Raw genomic sequence first — 15,442 nt, 5'->3', positions numbered from 1 at the left:
GCTGTAAGTAATTGAAAAAGAGAGCATATACTGTGCATTTGTGGTCTGCTCTCCCAATTTCATTTATGATAAACCATGAATATTTTCCTGGAATGCACTTAGTTTCTCCCAAAATCCTCATGTCTCTTTACAGGTTTGTTTTCACATGTATGATGTAAAATGTAATTGTTACAAAATATAGACATGTATTACTGTAATGATATCTAACTCGTCCGTAAAATTGCTGGGGATAGAAGCAGGATCTTTAGGAGTTATTCATGGTATGTTGAAAGTAATGTAATGCTTTTACACTTTTAAATTTCCTTGAATTTTAATGATCGATGGTTGAAAGGTGAGTAAAATAATGTCACCTCATAATGAAAATATGAAAATTCTTATTATTGCTTTCATAGAGTGAACGTTTTGCTGACTGTTTACAGTGTAAACAGAAGTTGCTCTCATAATTTGCCAAAAGCATCATGGGACATAGGAAAAAGATGCATAGATTCTAGCCCTTTCTGTCAGATACTAGCATTGGGTCTGTAAGATTTATTTATTTTATTTTATTTATTTAAAATGTATTTATCCAGGTAATATGCATTAAATTAATCAAATGTGAAACTGTTGCAAAACTGGAGTGTTTTAGTTCCAGTTTTGCAATAATGGGAATGAATTACATTTTAAAATATATAAACCCGTTTTTAAATTGTAGTAATAATTCACAATATTGCTGACCACAAACTTTTGAAGAGAAGTGTAATCATTTATTCATTTGCATGACTTGTAAGGGTCCCTTACGTTCACGTTTTCATTTAACATTTGTTGTATAATACTGCTTCTCAGCTACAGTAATTAAAAAAATATTAATTTGTGTTTATAATTGAATAAAAAAAATGAAGTCATTTTCCTCACATGAAACTGTTGTATGAATTTTTTGCAATTAAATCCTTATTGATAGAAATAAAACAATAAGGTTTTTGAGAGAAATTACCTTAGAAGCTGACAGGTTACATTTCTGGGGTGATCTGTTCCTTTAAGCACTTTGTGAATTGAATGACCTATTAAAAATAACCAGTTCAAAAGAATGATTCATTCACAAAATGGTCCTCTCTAGCAGACACCACAAATATGGTTCATTCTAATAACATTTTTGTTCATATGGAGAAATTTGTATTTATTTATTTTTGTGAATTAAAAAAAAAAATTGACTTTTTAATACTGTTGACTGCCTCTCAGCACAAATATTATGCTGTTTTACTTATAAATATGGAAATAATCTGTTGTGTCTGTGGGCAGCGAACAGTCTTAGACTTAGCAGAGGTGAAAAGAGCAACACCAAAAAAAAAAAGCAGGGTTTGGAAACTGGACATGTGACGGGCCTGATTTCATTTCACGGCTGTTTCATGCTACATCGCCCATTAGTGTTTTGATTGGCCACGTCTGTGCATAATGTAAATTCAAAACAAGGCGGTTTTGGAGGAGGATATTTGTTTTAAATGGCACATCCAAAGTCCACATGCCCATGTATACAGTCGCAGACACTCAAAGACTTTATGCCGTACCTGTGTAAGCGATAGTTTTTCCATGCTCCCAAATAACCATGCACTGTAGCGACAGACTCATACATCTTAATTTCTTAAACTTGTCTGTATTTGTACTAAAAGTATCCATGAAGGATTTGGGGTTTTTCACAACTCACAAAGGAACGATTGGGGAAATTCGATGAGGCAACTAACTGCAGGGAAAAGAGAAGAGATGGCGGAAAAACACCGCTTACTGACATCTCTCATATAGTTGGCGCGCTTCCCCTCTCCCTCTTTCTTGCTCTCTCCTCACTCACAGGATATACAAAGTGTCTGTCAGCGGGGTGGCCATTGAGCAGGGAGGCCTGACAAACCTTCCACTTAGCCTAGCGTTGAGAACACACAAAGGCCTGGGGTCAGGGGTCACCGGCAGGGTTAGGGTGGCCACTGTCTTTCTCATGCCTCTCTTCTCTCTCTTTTTTTCCTGCACCCCTCCTCCACTCTCCTGCAGGTCTTCTGGGCTCATTGTCTGAACGGCCTGTTTCACTCAGTCATCCTCTTCTGGTTTCCCCTCAAGGCCTTCCAGCACGGTAAGCTCACATACACTCGCTCTCTCTCTCACACTGCGTTTAGTTTTGTTTTTTGAGGTCAGTGGGTGTCATTATTGAAAGATGGGTCTGCTCTCTCTTCAGCTTAATTGCTTCTCATTGGCCACCATGAATATCTGAAGATCACTCACTCATATACACACACGTGCAACACACATTCTCTCCTTTTCTCCATTCCAACAAACTCATTTAAAGTTATAGTTCATGCATAAGTGAAAAATTGTCATCATTTATCATGCCGTTCCAATCCTATATGACTTTCTTCCATTTAAAAACAAAAGCAGTAGTTTTGACAAATATCCTTTTTACTTTTAATATACTGTAATGAAAGTGAATGAGGACTGTGGCTGTCAAGCGTCAAAACATATACAGTTGCACCATAAAAGCATAAAAAAATCTATACGACTTGTGTACAAAGTCATATGATTTCTTTGTGTCACGAAAAGGGCCTAATTTTATTTTAATATTTAATTTAATGGTTCACTGATAATCTTTTAAAATGGATTATTTGGATTTAGTGAGTTCAACTTTATGAATGAATCGTTCATACAGGTTTTGTGAACGTGATCCACTTATTTATAAAGATTGAGCTCAAAATGATTCACAAGTCACTTTTTCTTAGTAAATTTGAGAACAAATTTTAGTCAAATAACTTAAATGAAGGCTTTTCCTCACACAAATCTATCAACAGATCTACAATTCCATACTGTTTTTTTGTAGCTTGACACTAAATAATGACACAATTTTCATTCTAAGGTTAACATCATAGTTTAATAAATTGCTCTGTGGTCTATAAGTTGCTCTTTACATGTATTCATAAGTGTAAGCATGTACAAAGGAGTGTCAAGCATGTGTGTGTGTGTGTGTCAGCACAAATATCTGGCTGACTGCAGGACCACACAGTCAGAATCAGACCTGCTTTTTAAACAAAGCACTGGAGACTCTCTCTGACTGACAGCCTGTCAGCACCACACACACACACACACTGAAATGCACATACCTTCCTGATCCACATGTGGTGTCCGTTGTGTTTCACCATGCCAGAGCACTGATGGTTTTGGATCATCCGCTCTCACTTACAATCGGAGAATGACTAATACTACTCCACTAAACCACACACCATGTGTGCAGTTTTGTATGTGGCTTTCCCAGATTTTAAGCCAGAACTTGTACAATTTAATCGGGGATGTTTGCTGAAGCAATTAGCACAAGCCAATAGCTATCATCTTGAAAAGTCAAGAAAACCCAGATTGTCTCAATGGTCAATGAATCTTTAATGATTTGGAGAGATCTCTTTTCCAAACCTCTCTGTACAGCTGTCAAACAGCTCCTTTTACACCCACTGTTACCTTTTATATTCACATGACCACTGGAGCACAGGTGTGTCATAAGAGGAGAATAAGTTCATTACGAGCTTGTTGGTTCGGATTAAACGGGCATAAATGCTGTTTTGGCCTATAGAGCAAAATAGGGAGAAAAGGTAGAAATCCGTAAAGAGGTCAGATTCAAACTTGGATAACCCACATGAGCACCACAGCTCCACTAAGCCATGGCTCTGTCTCTAACAGGACATCCTAGAGAAAGTTTTAAACACTTTTTACAGCCCTGTTAACAGCATTTGAGGAATAATATTTTGATTTAATACCTAATTTTGTACTTCTAATAAAAAACAAAATCAAAGTTGCAGATGTTTAATATACTGAATTTAAATTTATATCCTGAGTCAAAAGCATATTAAGTTGTCTAAATGTCTGCATTTTACCATCATGTATGTAAACAGTAGATTTCTGGTATTCTTGTCTGTTTAATCTGAGCATTTGATCCCTCTTGAGTTTAACATCTTAATGGAGTGTCTACAACCGTCCCACTGACCTGTGTTTGCATGGAAATGTGTGTGTTAGCATGTGATCCTTCACTCTAAAAGCCTTCTTGTTGATTCTCCTCACAGATACCGTCTTTGGAAACGGAAAGACACCAGACTATCTCCTCTTAGGCAACATGGTTTATACAGTAAGTGCATTTGGGCCCTCAGATCCTCACAAAGCGTCTCTGTGTCCTCCCCGTCGCCTGACACTTTGTCCCGGTTGTCCTGCTGTGAAATGTTCCTTCTGTGCCGAGTCTGGCCTCACTGAGGATTTTGGCTTCCTTTTTTTGCCAACTTTTTAAGCACTGAAATGAAAAGAAGCTGACCTGCTCTATTTCAAACTGTACTTCAAACAGAATCTGTTTGGAGGTTCCTGTCTGCCGACTGTCTCACATAGATCATACGTCTGTAACAATCTAATCTGTTTATGTGTACATGCGAACCTCAGATAAGAACCTGTCTCTCTCACAGTTTGTGGTGATCACAGTGTGTCTGAAGGCTGGGCTGGAGACCTCGTCCTGGACCATGGTGAGTGTTGGATGACTCTTCCATCCTTCTATCTCTTTCTCTTTCCATTTCACTGTGTCCTCCCATTTCCTTTGACTTTATTGTCCTTCTATCAGTAGAAAACACGCTCCTCCATCCCCCCTCACTCTCACTCCTCTCACTTACCCTTTTCTTCTGCCACTGATGTCATGGAAAAGTTCAGAGCATTCAGAGATGATGTCATGGTTGCATCACTTATCAAAGCACTTATTTCACATATGCAATTATAGTGAACTGTTGCTTACATTTTAGAAATCAGAAATTGTAGGTGGGACTATAATGGTGATTACAAGGCAAATGCTCAGAATTAAAAAAGTGTGATCAAACAGTTATGTTAGTGTAATTTAAATCAAAAAATGCAGTAAGAATAGTAATATTGTGAAATATTTAAATTTATAAGAACTGTTTTTTCTTTGAAGTTTGAATTTTAAAATGTAATTTAAAAGTCTGGGGTAATGACTGCTACAAATTTAACTTTGCCATCACATGAATAAATTACATTTTAAAATGTATTCAAACAGGAAACTGTTATTTTAAAATGTAATAATATTTCACACTGTTACTGTATTTTTAATCAAATAAGTGCAGCCTTGGTGAGCAAGAAACTTTCCAAAAAGAGTAAAAAATCTTAATTATTCCAAACATTTGAATATAAGTGTGAATGTATGCTACTGTATATACTTATGCCATAGTAAAATTTTACATGCATTTTAAAAATTCAATCTTTTCACTGCACTGTTTTTGCAAGTATAAGTTTCACAGAATCGCATGATTTTGATGTTCGTGTGGTTTTGGAACATTCACATGTGGTTCCAATGTTTCACATGTGCAAATTTCAAGCTTCAAATGCTTGATGATCATGTGATTAAACAAAAACACATGGGTGGTTGAACATGCTTCCCATATGTGCACACTTGTGATTTAGCATGTGTTCATGTAAAAATCTCATGTGTGTTAGGGGTTGTTGTTATGAATGTCACACTAGTCTAAAATTATAATACATCTTTCAGATGAGGTTTTGTGCTGTTTGAGTGTTCATTCTGTATTATCAGCAGAATGAACTCACTGTGTGTTTTATCTAATCTTTTCTGGCTTATAGTTCAGCCACATTGCCATCTGGGGCAGCATTTGATTGTGGGTAGTCTTCTTTGGCATCTACTCCTCACTATGGCCTCTGATTCCTCTGGCCCCGGATATGTCAGGAGAGGTAAGACATACAGTACAAACAAGTTTTGGGTAACAACAAAGTTTGGCTTATTTACACTACTGTTTTTTGCTCTTTTAAGAATTTTTTTAATTGATCAGAAGTGACAGCAGAGACATTCTAATGTTACAAAAAATGTTCTATCTATCTTAACTTACTTTCTAACAAAGAATCCTGAAAAAAAAAAAGAATAAGCTGCACAACAGTTTTCGACATAATGATAATTTGAGCACTAAATCTGCATGTTAGTCTATGTTCACACTCTCAGTGTTCGAGATTTTGACAGCCACATTTACTTGCAGGCCTCAAAGTGTCTTATTCACATAGCAGCTTAGCGGCTCAAATACTGTAAGATCATTCTGTTTGTGTCTGTAACTGTAGTGACAGTTACTAAAGTAAAAACATTCATAAAACTGAGGAGTATTACCACATTTGACACAAAAAGTGAGAATGGAGAATTTGTCACATTTGTCATCATGCACAAACTAGTGCAACACTCGCTGGACACGTGTGTAGCACAGAGTAACTCTCGAGTATACCATAATCTGCTGCAGTGTGAATGTAGTCTTAGAGTGATTTGATGACACTGAAGACTGGAGTAATAGCTGCTGAAAATTCAACTTTGCATCACAGGAATAAATGAAAATTTAAAACAATATGCTTGTTGGTTTGCACTGAGTTCACAGTTTTAACATACATCTTTGCTTTTATTTATTTGCAAGATCTGAGGTAAACTATCTGTTGTTGCTTTCAGTATGGCTATAAATGCTACGCAATATGGCATTCAGATTCACATTAGATACGTTTAACTTTAAATAAATCACACAATCAGTACCTGAGATTATAACATATAGTTATGTCATATAGTTTGTATGTTGTTGTTCCAGCCATGACGTCGCGGAATTAAAAAACGTTTTTCGTGGCTAGTTAGGACAAAAACTCTTATTAACATGGAAAAGTAGTTAGGACACGGTGTTATACTGTAAATTGTAATAATATTTCGCAAATTACTGTCTTTCAGTGTTTTTGATTAAATAAATTCAGCCTTGCAGAGCATAAGAGCAAGAAAAATTAATAAACAAACTTTTTAACTAGCTTTATAAATCAAATTTGTCTTCAAACTATACTAAGCTAAAACCACACACTTCCCATCCTTATCCCTGGGGCTCTGGATGTGTCAGGTGATATAAAACACGCACAGACCACCCTTTTTCTCGCCTGGGGCTCTACACTATCTATGCCATAATCTGAGCATTAAGAGTTTGTGTGTGTTCATTAGGCTGGAAGACTCTACACCTCCATGAGGCCTTGGGGCACCACAGGTCTCTGCTCTTTTCTCACCTCATAATCTCCTAATGGGGCCTAATAGACCCTATTTGTGTCACCTGTGAAGAAGCTTCCAGTCGCGAAGAATTTTAAAAAACATCTACAACTGCTTTGTGTGAGAAGAGAGCTCAGATGTCCTGGAGTCCAGAGAGAATACTTGTGTGTTTATAATAGTTTGGTATGGTTTTAATCAAAGATAATAAAAGTTCATGTGTTTTTGCTGTTTTGCTATTTATTTATATAATGTCTGGACACCAATGTGAGAGCGCTCTGTTCGCACACATTGTTGGCGTTGTCTAAATACTCTCAAAAGCATCCAAGGTTTTTATCCCAGCATCTGGCGTTGTGTAAAAGTAGCCTCTTCCTCTCATGTGTGTCCCTGCCACACCCGTCCTGAATGGCCAGTCAAGTGGGCTCCCTTTTATCAGCTCTTTCCTTTACATGTAGGGTAGTAGAGTAGATCAGACCCTAGAGGCTCAGGGTAACCCAAATGCCAAGGGGAACCATAGCAACAGCACTACATCAGAGCACGGGGGACACCTGAGAGAGAGCGCACCTGAACACACCTGAACTCTGGGCCACCTCACACCGATCTCTGACTGCTGCCACAGCTGCCTGATGGTCTGAGAAAAACGAAAGGGGGGGAAAAAACGATTATGATGGAAAGAGTTAAAAGACATGCCACACCATTAAATCTATTTACTTGAATTGTCACTCTAACATATCACACAATGCATCCTTATTTTGACACTTTTTTGGTACTCCAAGGCAATTCAGAAGAATAGCATGGTAGGTATGGTATTGAAGTGCAGTGCCTTGAAATACTGTGAAAATAGACATATTAATATTTTAATCATTGGTAGGATTTTGTAATGTTTTTGAAAGAAGTCTCTTATGCTCATCAGGGCTTAATTTATTTGATCAAAACATGTAATTGTAATTTATTCCTGAGATGGGAAAGGTCTTATTCTATTCTTAAGTGTACGTGATCCTTCAGAAATCATTCTAATATACATTACTTATTATCAGTTGTGCCGCTCAATATTTTGTCCAGTTTTTTTTCTCTCTATTTTTAAAATTTCTGCTCAATATTTTGTCCAATTTCTCTACTCAAACCATTCTATAAAAAAAATTATGAATAGAAAGTTAATAAGAACAGTATTTAATTGAAATATAATTATTTTGTTACATTATAAATGTCTCTACTCTACTGTCCACTTTTGATTAAACTAAATGCATCCCTGCTGATTGCGTGTGTGTTCTTCAGAAAAATTTGAGTTAAGGAACTTAACACTGTAAATTTCCATTATTTGTTTGTGAAATTGTAATTGCCAAATGGTTTGGGAGTACTGAGAAAGACGTGGTTTAATATGCAAGTTTGTACTCAAACAGTGAACAATTTTCAGAAGAAACAACTACTAGTTGTGATTGCTTAGTTTTAGGGCCTGTGTCGACTAGTTGTGAATACCATAATTGCATTCCAAAAGGATTTTTTTCACATCCTCGTGTAGCTGTGTGGTGTAGTTTTATATGGTAACCTGTGACAGCTAAATTTTTTATTTGTAGTGTCACACTAATGATGAAACAGTGAACCTAAAAGGGGTCATATGGATGCTGCTATAAAAATGAACATTATTTTGTGTTATTTGGTGTAATGAAATGTGTTTTATGTGGTATAATGGTTAAAAAAAAATACATTATTTTCCACATACTGTACCATTATTGTTTCTCCTCTATGCCCGCCTTCTGAAACACTGAATATCTCTTTGGATTTGAGACTTTAGTCTTTGCAACTTTACAGATCTTCTTTATGCACCAAGAGCTTGTAACACTCCAAAGAGAAAGGAAAATTTGAAATCATATGACCCCTTTAAGTTTATAAAGTTAATAAAGAATAGAAGCACAGACCTTTGAGATGGTCTATTGAACTGCTATAAAAAACCTCTTGAACATGAACCAAGGGCGCCCAGAGGACTGACAGAAACACCATGACAACGTCTGTTTTTTACTCCATTTTCAGGACATCATTGGCATCATCTCACGTGTGCGGGATTCACGCTGTAGCAATTGACATAAGCTAAACGTTGACTCATTGACTAGTCAGCTACTTTTTAAAACAACTACTCAATTAGTAATGTTGGAGTTTCGATGCACTGTCAAATAATGAATGTTAACAAATATACTTTTGATCTAGTTGTCTACTGCACTAGGTTTCGGACAGTCGTGCCACCATGTCACACTCAAGGCAACTTCTTTTGAAATTTAACTGTCCTCGAAATCAAGAGCCTGCCGATTACCCAGCTATCACCTCACCTGCCATTACAAAGCCCTCCTCATCTCACACACCCTGTTTAGAAAGACATGCATGCATTCACACCACACACCGATTCAGCCCAGGTCAAGTCATGATAGGTGCACCTTTGAAAACAGACAGACATCACATATTGCATCCAAAAGGCATGTAGAATTTAGATAACAACTCTAAAGAAAAGTCACAGTGGAGTTTACAAACAAGTGGCTACAGTGATGATGAAAAAAAAATATCTTTAGATGTCATATGTGTGATGTAAAGAACGGTTCAGCTGTAGCCGCATTGAAATTGTCTCTGTGGTGCATTCCTCATCCTTTCTTCACCTTTGAATGCATCAGACCAGGTCTGTCTGATACAAGGTGCACCTGGTATCTGTGTGAGACGAACCATTCATCTGTTCCCACTCTCTTTGTGATGTACAAGATTTCACCTTTAGAGCCCCACTCGCTCTATCAGCAGAATAAAACTACCGCCGGGCTGCTCTTGTAACCACTGCATACTGGAAACCAAACTTTTGTGTGTGTGTGTGTGAGTGTGTGTGTGTGTGTGATCTGCTCTCTTTCAAACTTTTTTAAAACCGAACCTGTCAGGCAATTCCTGTCCGACATCTTAGTCAAATATCTTAGTTCATTATATTGTAATGTTAAATGGGCTGCTTAAAATCTGTTTGAAAAGCTAACCGTGTTTTATATTATAAAATTTACAAAATTCTAGAATAAAAACACTTTTTTTTTTTTGTTTTCAAATACATTTTTTATTCTAAAAGTGAGGTTCTTTGAAAAGTTTCACCTATTTGTGGCAACTTTGAGTACTAAGGTATTTGTCTTACCAGTCATGGAAATTTGACTTTTAACTCCAGAAAATCAGTAAACCTGAGCAGCCTATGTGCCTCACAGTTATGAGAGATGAGAGGTAGTTGGAAACTGTTTTAAAGTAATATTTTCTATTACATTTAGTGTCGTGATGTGCTCTGAATAATGTGTTATCCTCCAACTGAGTGGATAATTTTCTACACACTCAAGAATGTATCGCCCACATGCGTTTATTTGAGTTCTTTCTGGTTTCAGATAGTCTTTCTCTAAATTCCTCAGTCACATGGAGATGTGGGAACACGGGACTGATGGGATATTAGAGGTGTGTTGTTTTTTTCCATACTGGACACTGAAGGGCCTGTGAATACCTCCATTCACCATGCACTCGGGAGACAAACTGAGATTTAGCTGTTTTTCGTAAGCCCTGTTGGAATTAGATGTCTCTCTTGCTATTTTTTCTCTTCCTATTCTTCCTTCAAAAACAAAAACAAGGAAATCTAGATAGGATCCAGCGTATCTGCGTCCACTGGGACTCTTGAATCTCTCCATGCTCTACACATTAAAACCACAAACTGACCTAGAGGCCTTTGATAGACCCGTATTCACCAATCTAGGTTTGTTTATAGACACAAGGTCCTGACATTAGCCTCTTTGAGTGACTGGCTTGGGCTCGTAATAAACGCACTATTTGAATTAATTGCAAGGAAATATTTAGGTTTTGGGAGAAAAGGCACAAAAAAAACAATCTTTCTTCTTGCGCATCTTGACGTTTGTGTGTGTGTGCTGGTGAATGTCAGTGATAAAGTCGGTCCTCCATGTCGGGATCTTGCGAACTCAATGCCGTGAGTCTGTAGTCCCTAAAGCCAAAAGGCCAGAGCCGATCGGGGTGAATGCCTCCAGCGTCTGAATTGTTCAACTTCTCATATTAACTTTACCTATGGATGTTCAACAATTACGTCTCGTTTGGTATTAACACTGCGTCTTGGGGAGCAGCCCACTCTGCTGTTTCACAGCCACTTGCTGATTAGTGCACCCAGGGCATCGTGATCCATCCTGTCACTCACGAGAGAAAGCTTACCTACTGGGAGTGAGAGATATACTATCAGGACTCAGTGTTTGCCATGGTTTAAAAGCACTAATAGAATCTGTTCAACGTTTGGCTTTCAGGGTTTTGATAGACCTGATTTGAAAATTTTAATGTCTTCTCGTGTTAATGTGTTGCTTATGACAGCGCAACATAGTAATTTTGATTTAGTACATTTTTGTGCCATGAAGGTTTGTGTATGTGTAAAACTGATTGTGGTTTACAGTGTTGTGCTTATATAGAGTTTTGTTTTTGTCAGATTTCCGTTACGAAGCATCGCGTGTTTGTCCAAGTTTCATGTACAATGTGGCCAAATCCAATAGGTAATGTGCGCTAACCCCCCTATCAGCGGTAACTTTAGTTCAGCTTTAGCGGGAAGATCCCTTCAAAAACGCACCTGCCCGCTCTGGAGATCACATCAGTGCCTTTGATGCTTATGACAAACGATGGGAGTGCTTTGTGTACCGTATGTGGGCATATCTTGCACACTTTACATCAAAAAAGAGGTCTGAAACTGACCTTTCAATTATTTGCATACTTATATTTTGCATGCCTGATGTTTTTACGGCTTGAGAGAGGCGTCCAACTAGAAAAAATCAACTTTAGCTGTTACATTGTGGTGTGTTATACCATTGGTATACCATCTAGGATATAAACAAATCCAAAAGCCTACCCGTTTTAAGCTGGTTTATGGAACATGGTGAGCTGGCTAATTACCTTACCTGGGTTTTCCCAGCAGGAACGTTGCATAATTTGTAGGTATATTTGTTGGGAACAGCACAAGTGTCCAGCAGCGACAGAGGAGTCGTTGTCCTGTCCTAAACAGTGGATTGCGGACACCCTCAATGATGATTCCATGCCGAGAACGAGGCCAGTAGTTGTTTATATTCGGTTCGGCTGCCGTAAAAACCACACACCTGAGGCCCGCCTCTTTCAAAAGCCAACTAGATTTGTGATTTTTTAACCAGAACTCTCCAGAGAAATGTTAGAACACCATACTGTTTGTATGTATCCACCTTTAGAGGTGTAATTGTACAGTTCAAGCAAAGAATAAACCGTTTATGTGATTTTAAGAGTCTTTATCCCATAGACAACTTAAGCAGGAAAATATTTATGAAGTTTGACATACTTACGTTTGTTAGTTATGACTCCCACCACTAGTTTTATTCCTACTTAATGTCTTTGAGCCCCTCTGGGTCCTGTCTGATTGTTTCAATACATTGGCACCCCAAGCAAATTTATTAAACGGCCATTATCCAAAGAGAAAATTACCTGATACCTCTGGGACTGTCGAATTTCTGCACACCGGATGAATATCTTTTCACCAATGTAACATTGTTCTCTAATTCCCACTTGGCATACAGAACGGCTTGGTTCAATTCAGGGTCACAGAGGACATTATTAGGGTGGAGGACGCCATTTTGATTTCCAGTCATTTGGGATGTTCCTGCCTCCCTGATGTTTTGTTAGCATCAAAGTCTATATTTACCTTTAAATGGTGAGTAGATTAACGTACTTTGGGACCAACTGAAACCTTTGGTAGATTGCTGCAGGCAGGTGTGCCTCTCGGCGTCTGCTTTCCCTGGGGGCCGTTACTCGGTTTGCGGATATACAGGAATACTTTGATTGGTCTCAGAGTGCAGCGTTTTAGACAAGTGGTGCAAGCATGTAGTTGAAATGCATTGCAAGGGGGTGGATCGGTGCTCTTTGGTACATTAATGACATGTATTTTCGACACAGTCTTGACACAAAAGCAACCAGGAAAAGCAACAGGACGACTGCAATCTCACACCCCACTAGTCATTGCTAGATTAGTTTCCGTCTTGTGAATCAAACCCTGTTGACCCACAGAGCAGCCCTTTTTTTTATGTACCCGTCTGTTTCCTCTCCTCCTTTTCCTCTTTCTTTGTCCTCTCATCCAAATTCCTCGCTACATCACAGGCTTTTTGCACTCGTCACTTTGGATGGGCTGTTACAATTAAGATATTTTACATTGAAAAGGACAACTGTTAGAATTATCTGGGAGAATTGGTTTCTGATTGTCTGCGAAAAAAAAAAAAAAAAAAAAAATATCACACCCAGTTTCAAATCAGATGAATCCTGTTCGCTGCTGGTTTATTTAATTAAGGAGTGTAATTTTGGCCTAGAAGGAATGTTCCGATTCTGGCCTTGCTTTTGGCTCTCAATTTGGAATCGTGTCGGTTTTGGTTGTGAAAATTTTTGAGCTACCGAGGTTATTCTGTTCCACCAAATTTTGAATTGAAGGAACATTTAGTGAACTACTACAGGTATTAACTGATTCATTCAAGTAATGGAAGACTTATGTGTCCGCTGTAGTTTTGCGCTTGTGTACCATGCAGTGCGTTCTAAGAGTGATTGGTGGTAACCTACAGTAATCTTGACTGTGATAACAGATAGTGGCTGTTTATGCATACCTGACTTCATCCATTTTAAAAATATGACACAAATAATGACCATCATAGATGTGTCCTAATCTCAGCCCAATTTTGAAATAGTTGTTAGCAGAACAATTCCTTTTTTTTACTTTTAGGCACTTTAACCTATTTTGGTTGGTGTCTATGGAGTGATTGCAGGTGGCTTATATTCCTGTGCGTTTCATATTCATTTCATAGTTTTTAAACACTGGGGTAGAGTGTGTTTTTTCGATTTCATCTATCGATCTATCTATACTATATCATCTATCTATCTACTATCTTCTATCTATCTTCTCTATTTTTCCTTTTTTGTGTGTTTGTTTCTGACATGCACAAGCAGCTGTGTCATGATAGACCCTTTTTTTAATATTGGTAAGCATCCGTACCCCACTGTACCCTCCCATGTATCCTAATGAAGCATGAATTCGTATAGGTCAGGGTCTATCATTTTGGGATCAGGGGTTATTAGGAGAGGTGATCCGCCCCCCCCCCCCCCCCCCCCCCCCCCCCCCTTACCATTTTACAGGGAAGTACTGATTAGCAGTTAACAGTTGGGATTCATACTCTAGCCAATTACCTCTCTCACCTTTCCTCTCAATTTCACATATTCTTGTCTGTCTGGCTTCTCATCTGTCACAACACACATTTTAAAAACATTGGTACCAGGATGAGACACATTCCCAGCCCCCCCTTACGAGATTACATCTGTTAATTTGTGGGTCAGATCGGTAAATTGAAGGCGTAAGCTCTTTAGTAAGACTGATGTTGCGATTCAGCTAAATAGTTGGGTTAACTTGGAAAAATCAGTCACAAATTCTCTCTTGGTAACTCTGTCTCATCTGTGTGTGTGGGTGTGTGTGTGGTGTGTGTGTGTGTGTGTTTGTGTGTGTGTGTGTGTGTGTGTGTGTGCACGTGCGAGCTTGTGTGTGTGTTTTCCAGGCGACAATTTGTTCGTTCAGTCGTCTTCTGGATGGGTCTGATCTTACCTTCCCATCACCTCTCTGGTGTTTGATGTGTGGCCTACAAAGTGTAAGTTGAGTTCTTCAGTACCAGCCCTTAAACCTTGAACTTATCTTCTCTGTGGTCACCAGCGGTTTGTGTCATGTAACAGTTTTAAAAGTATTGATGTTAATTTAATTGCTTGCTACAACTCAAAAAAAAATAAGATTTTTGCCTGTACCTGATTCAATCCTGGAGATGGTTCCACAGAATTGAATCAAATATGTGGATACAAACGAGTCAAGTTATTTGGACATGTCTAATTCAGTTGAGTTTATTCAGTTTACTTTTAGTTCATTGTACATTAAGTATCTAATAATATGTTTCCATCATGTGGAACCATTGTCCATGATTAAATGAAGTTCAGTCAAAGTGTTACAGTAACATAGCAAGTTAAATCTAATTTTTTTTACACATATGATGTTAGATTTTGGCAGTTTGAAAATGGTGTTGATTACATCCAGCTCTCCCATTAAAGTTGCTTTTTTAAATTAAATCAGCATAAATAGCATGTCAATAATTACCCAAGCACACACTTGATACCAAAGTGACGGAAACTTAAATAGCAACATAATAGAACATTAAACATTAACAAATGTTCTTATATTCTCATCTTGCTAAAAAATATTATAAAAATATAATTTTATTAAAAAAAAATAATTTCCCTATCCTGCTACTTAAAAATCCTGCCACTCAAAATTAACATTGTGTTAAGCGAAGAATAACCATTTCAAGTCAGTTTGACATAATG

The 15,442-nt window shown here is 37.8% G+C and overlaps 1 protein-coding gene across 1 annotated transcript in view; it reads left to right on the top strand.

Moving 5' to 3' along the window:
- Positions 1–5,774, top strand: part of LOC109085024 (phospholipid-transporting ATPase IA-like) — a 120,881-nt gene extending 115,107 nt beyond the window's left edge. Inside the window, exons 31-34 of the mRNA XM_042738774.1 lie at positions 2,014–2,092; positions 4,059–4,120; positions 4,446–4,502; positions 5,620–5,774. Of these exons, the coding sequence (XP_042594708.1) occupies positions 2,014–2,092; positions 4,059–4,120; positions 4,446–4,502; positions 5,620–5,652 (231 nt within the window). The 3' untranslated portion in view covers positions 5,653–5,774. The remainder of the gene's footprint in view (positions 1–2,013; positions 2,093–4,058; positions 4,121–4,445; positions 4,503–5,619) is intronic.
- Positions 5,775–15,442: the final 9,668 nt, after the last annotated feature.

The sequence above is a fragment of the Cyprinus carpio genome, chromosome B14 (genome assembly GCF_018340385.1).
Source record: "Cyprinus carpio isolate SPL01 chromosome B14, ASM1834038v1, whole genome shotgun sequence".
Classification (NCBI taxonomy): Eukaryota; Metazoa; Chordata; class Actinopteri; order Cypriniformes; family Cyprinidae; genus Cyprinus; species Cyprinus carpio.
This window is presented reverse-complemented; position numbering and strand designations above follow the sequence as displayed.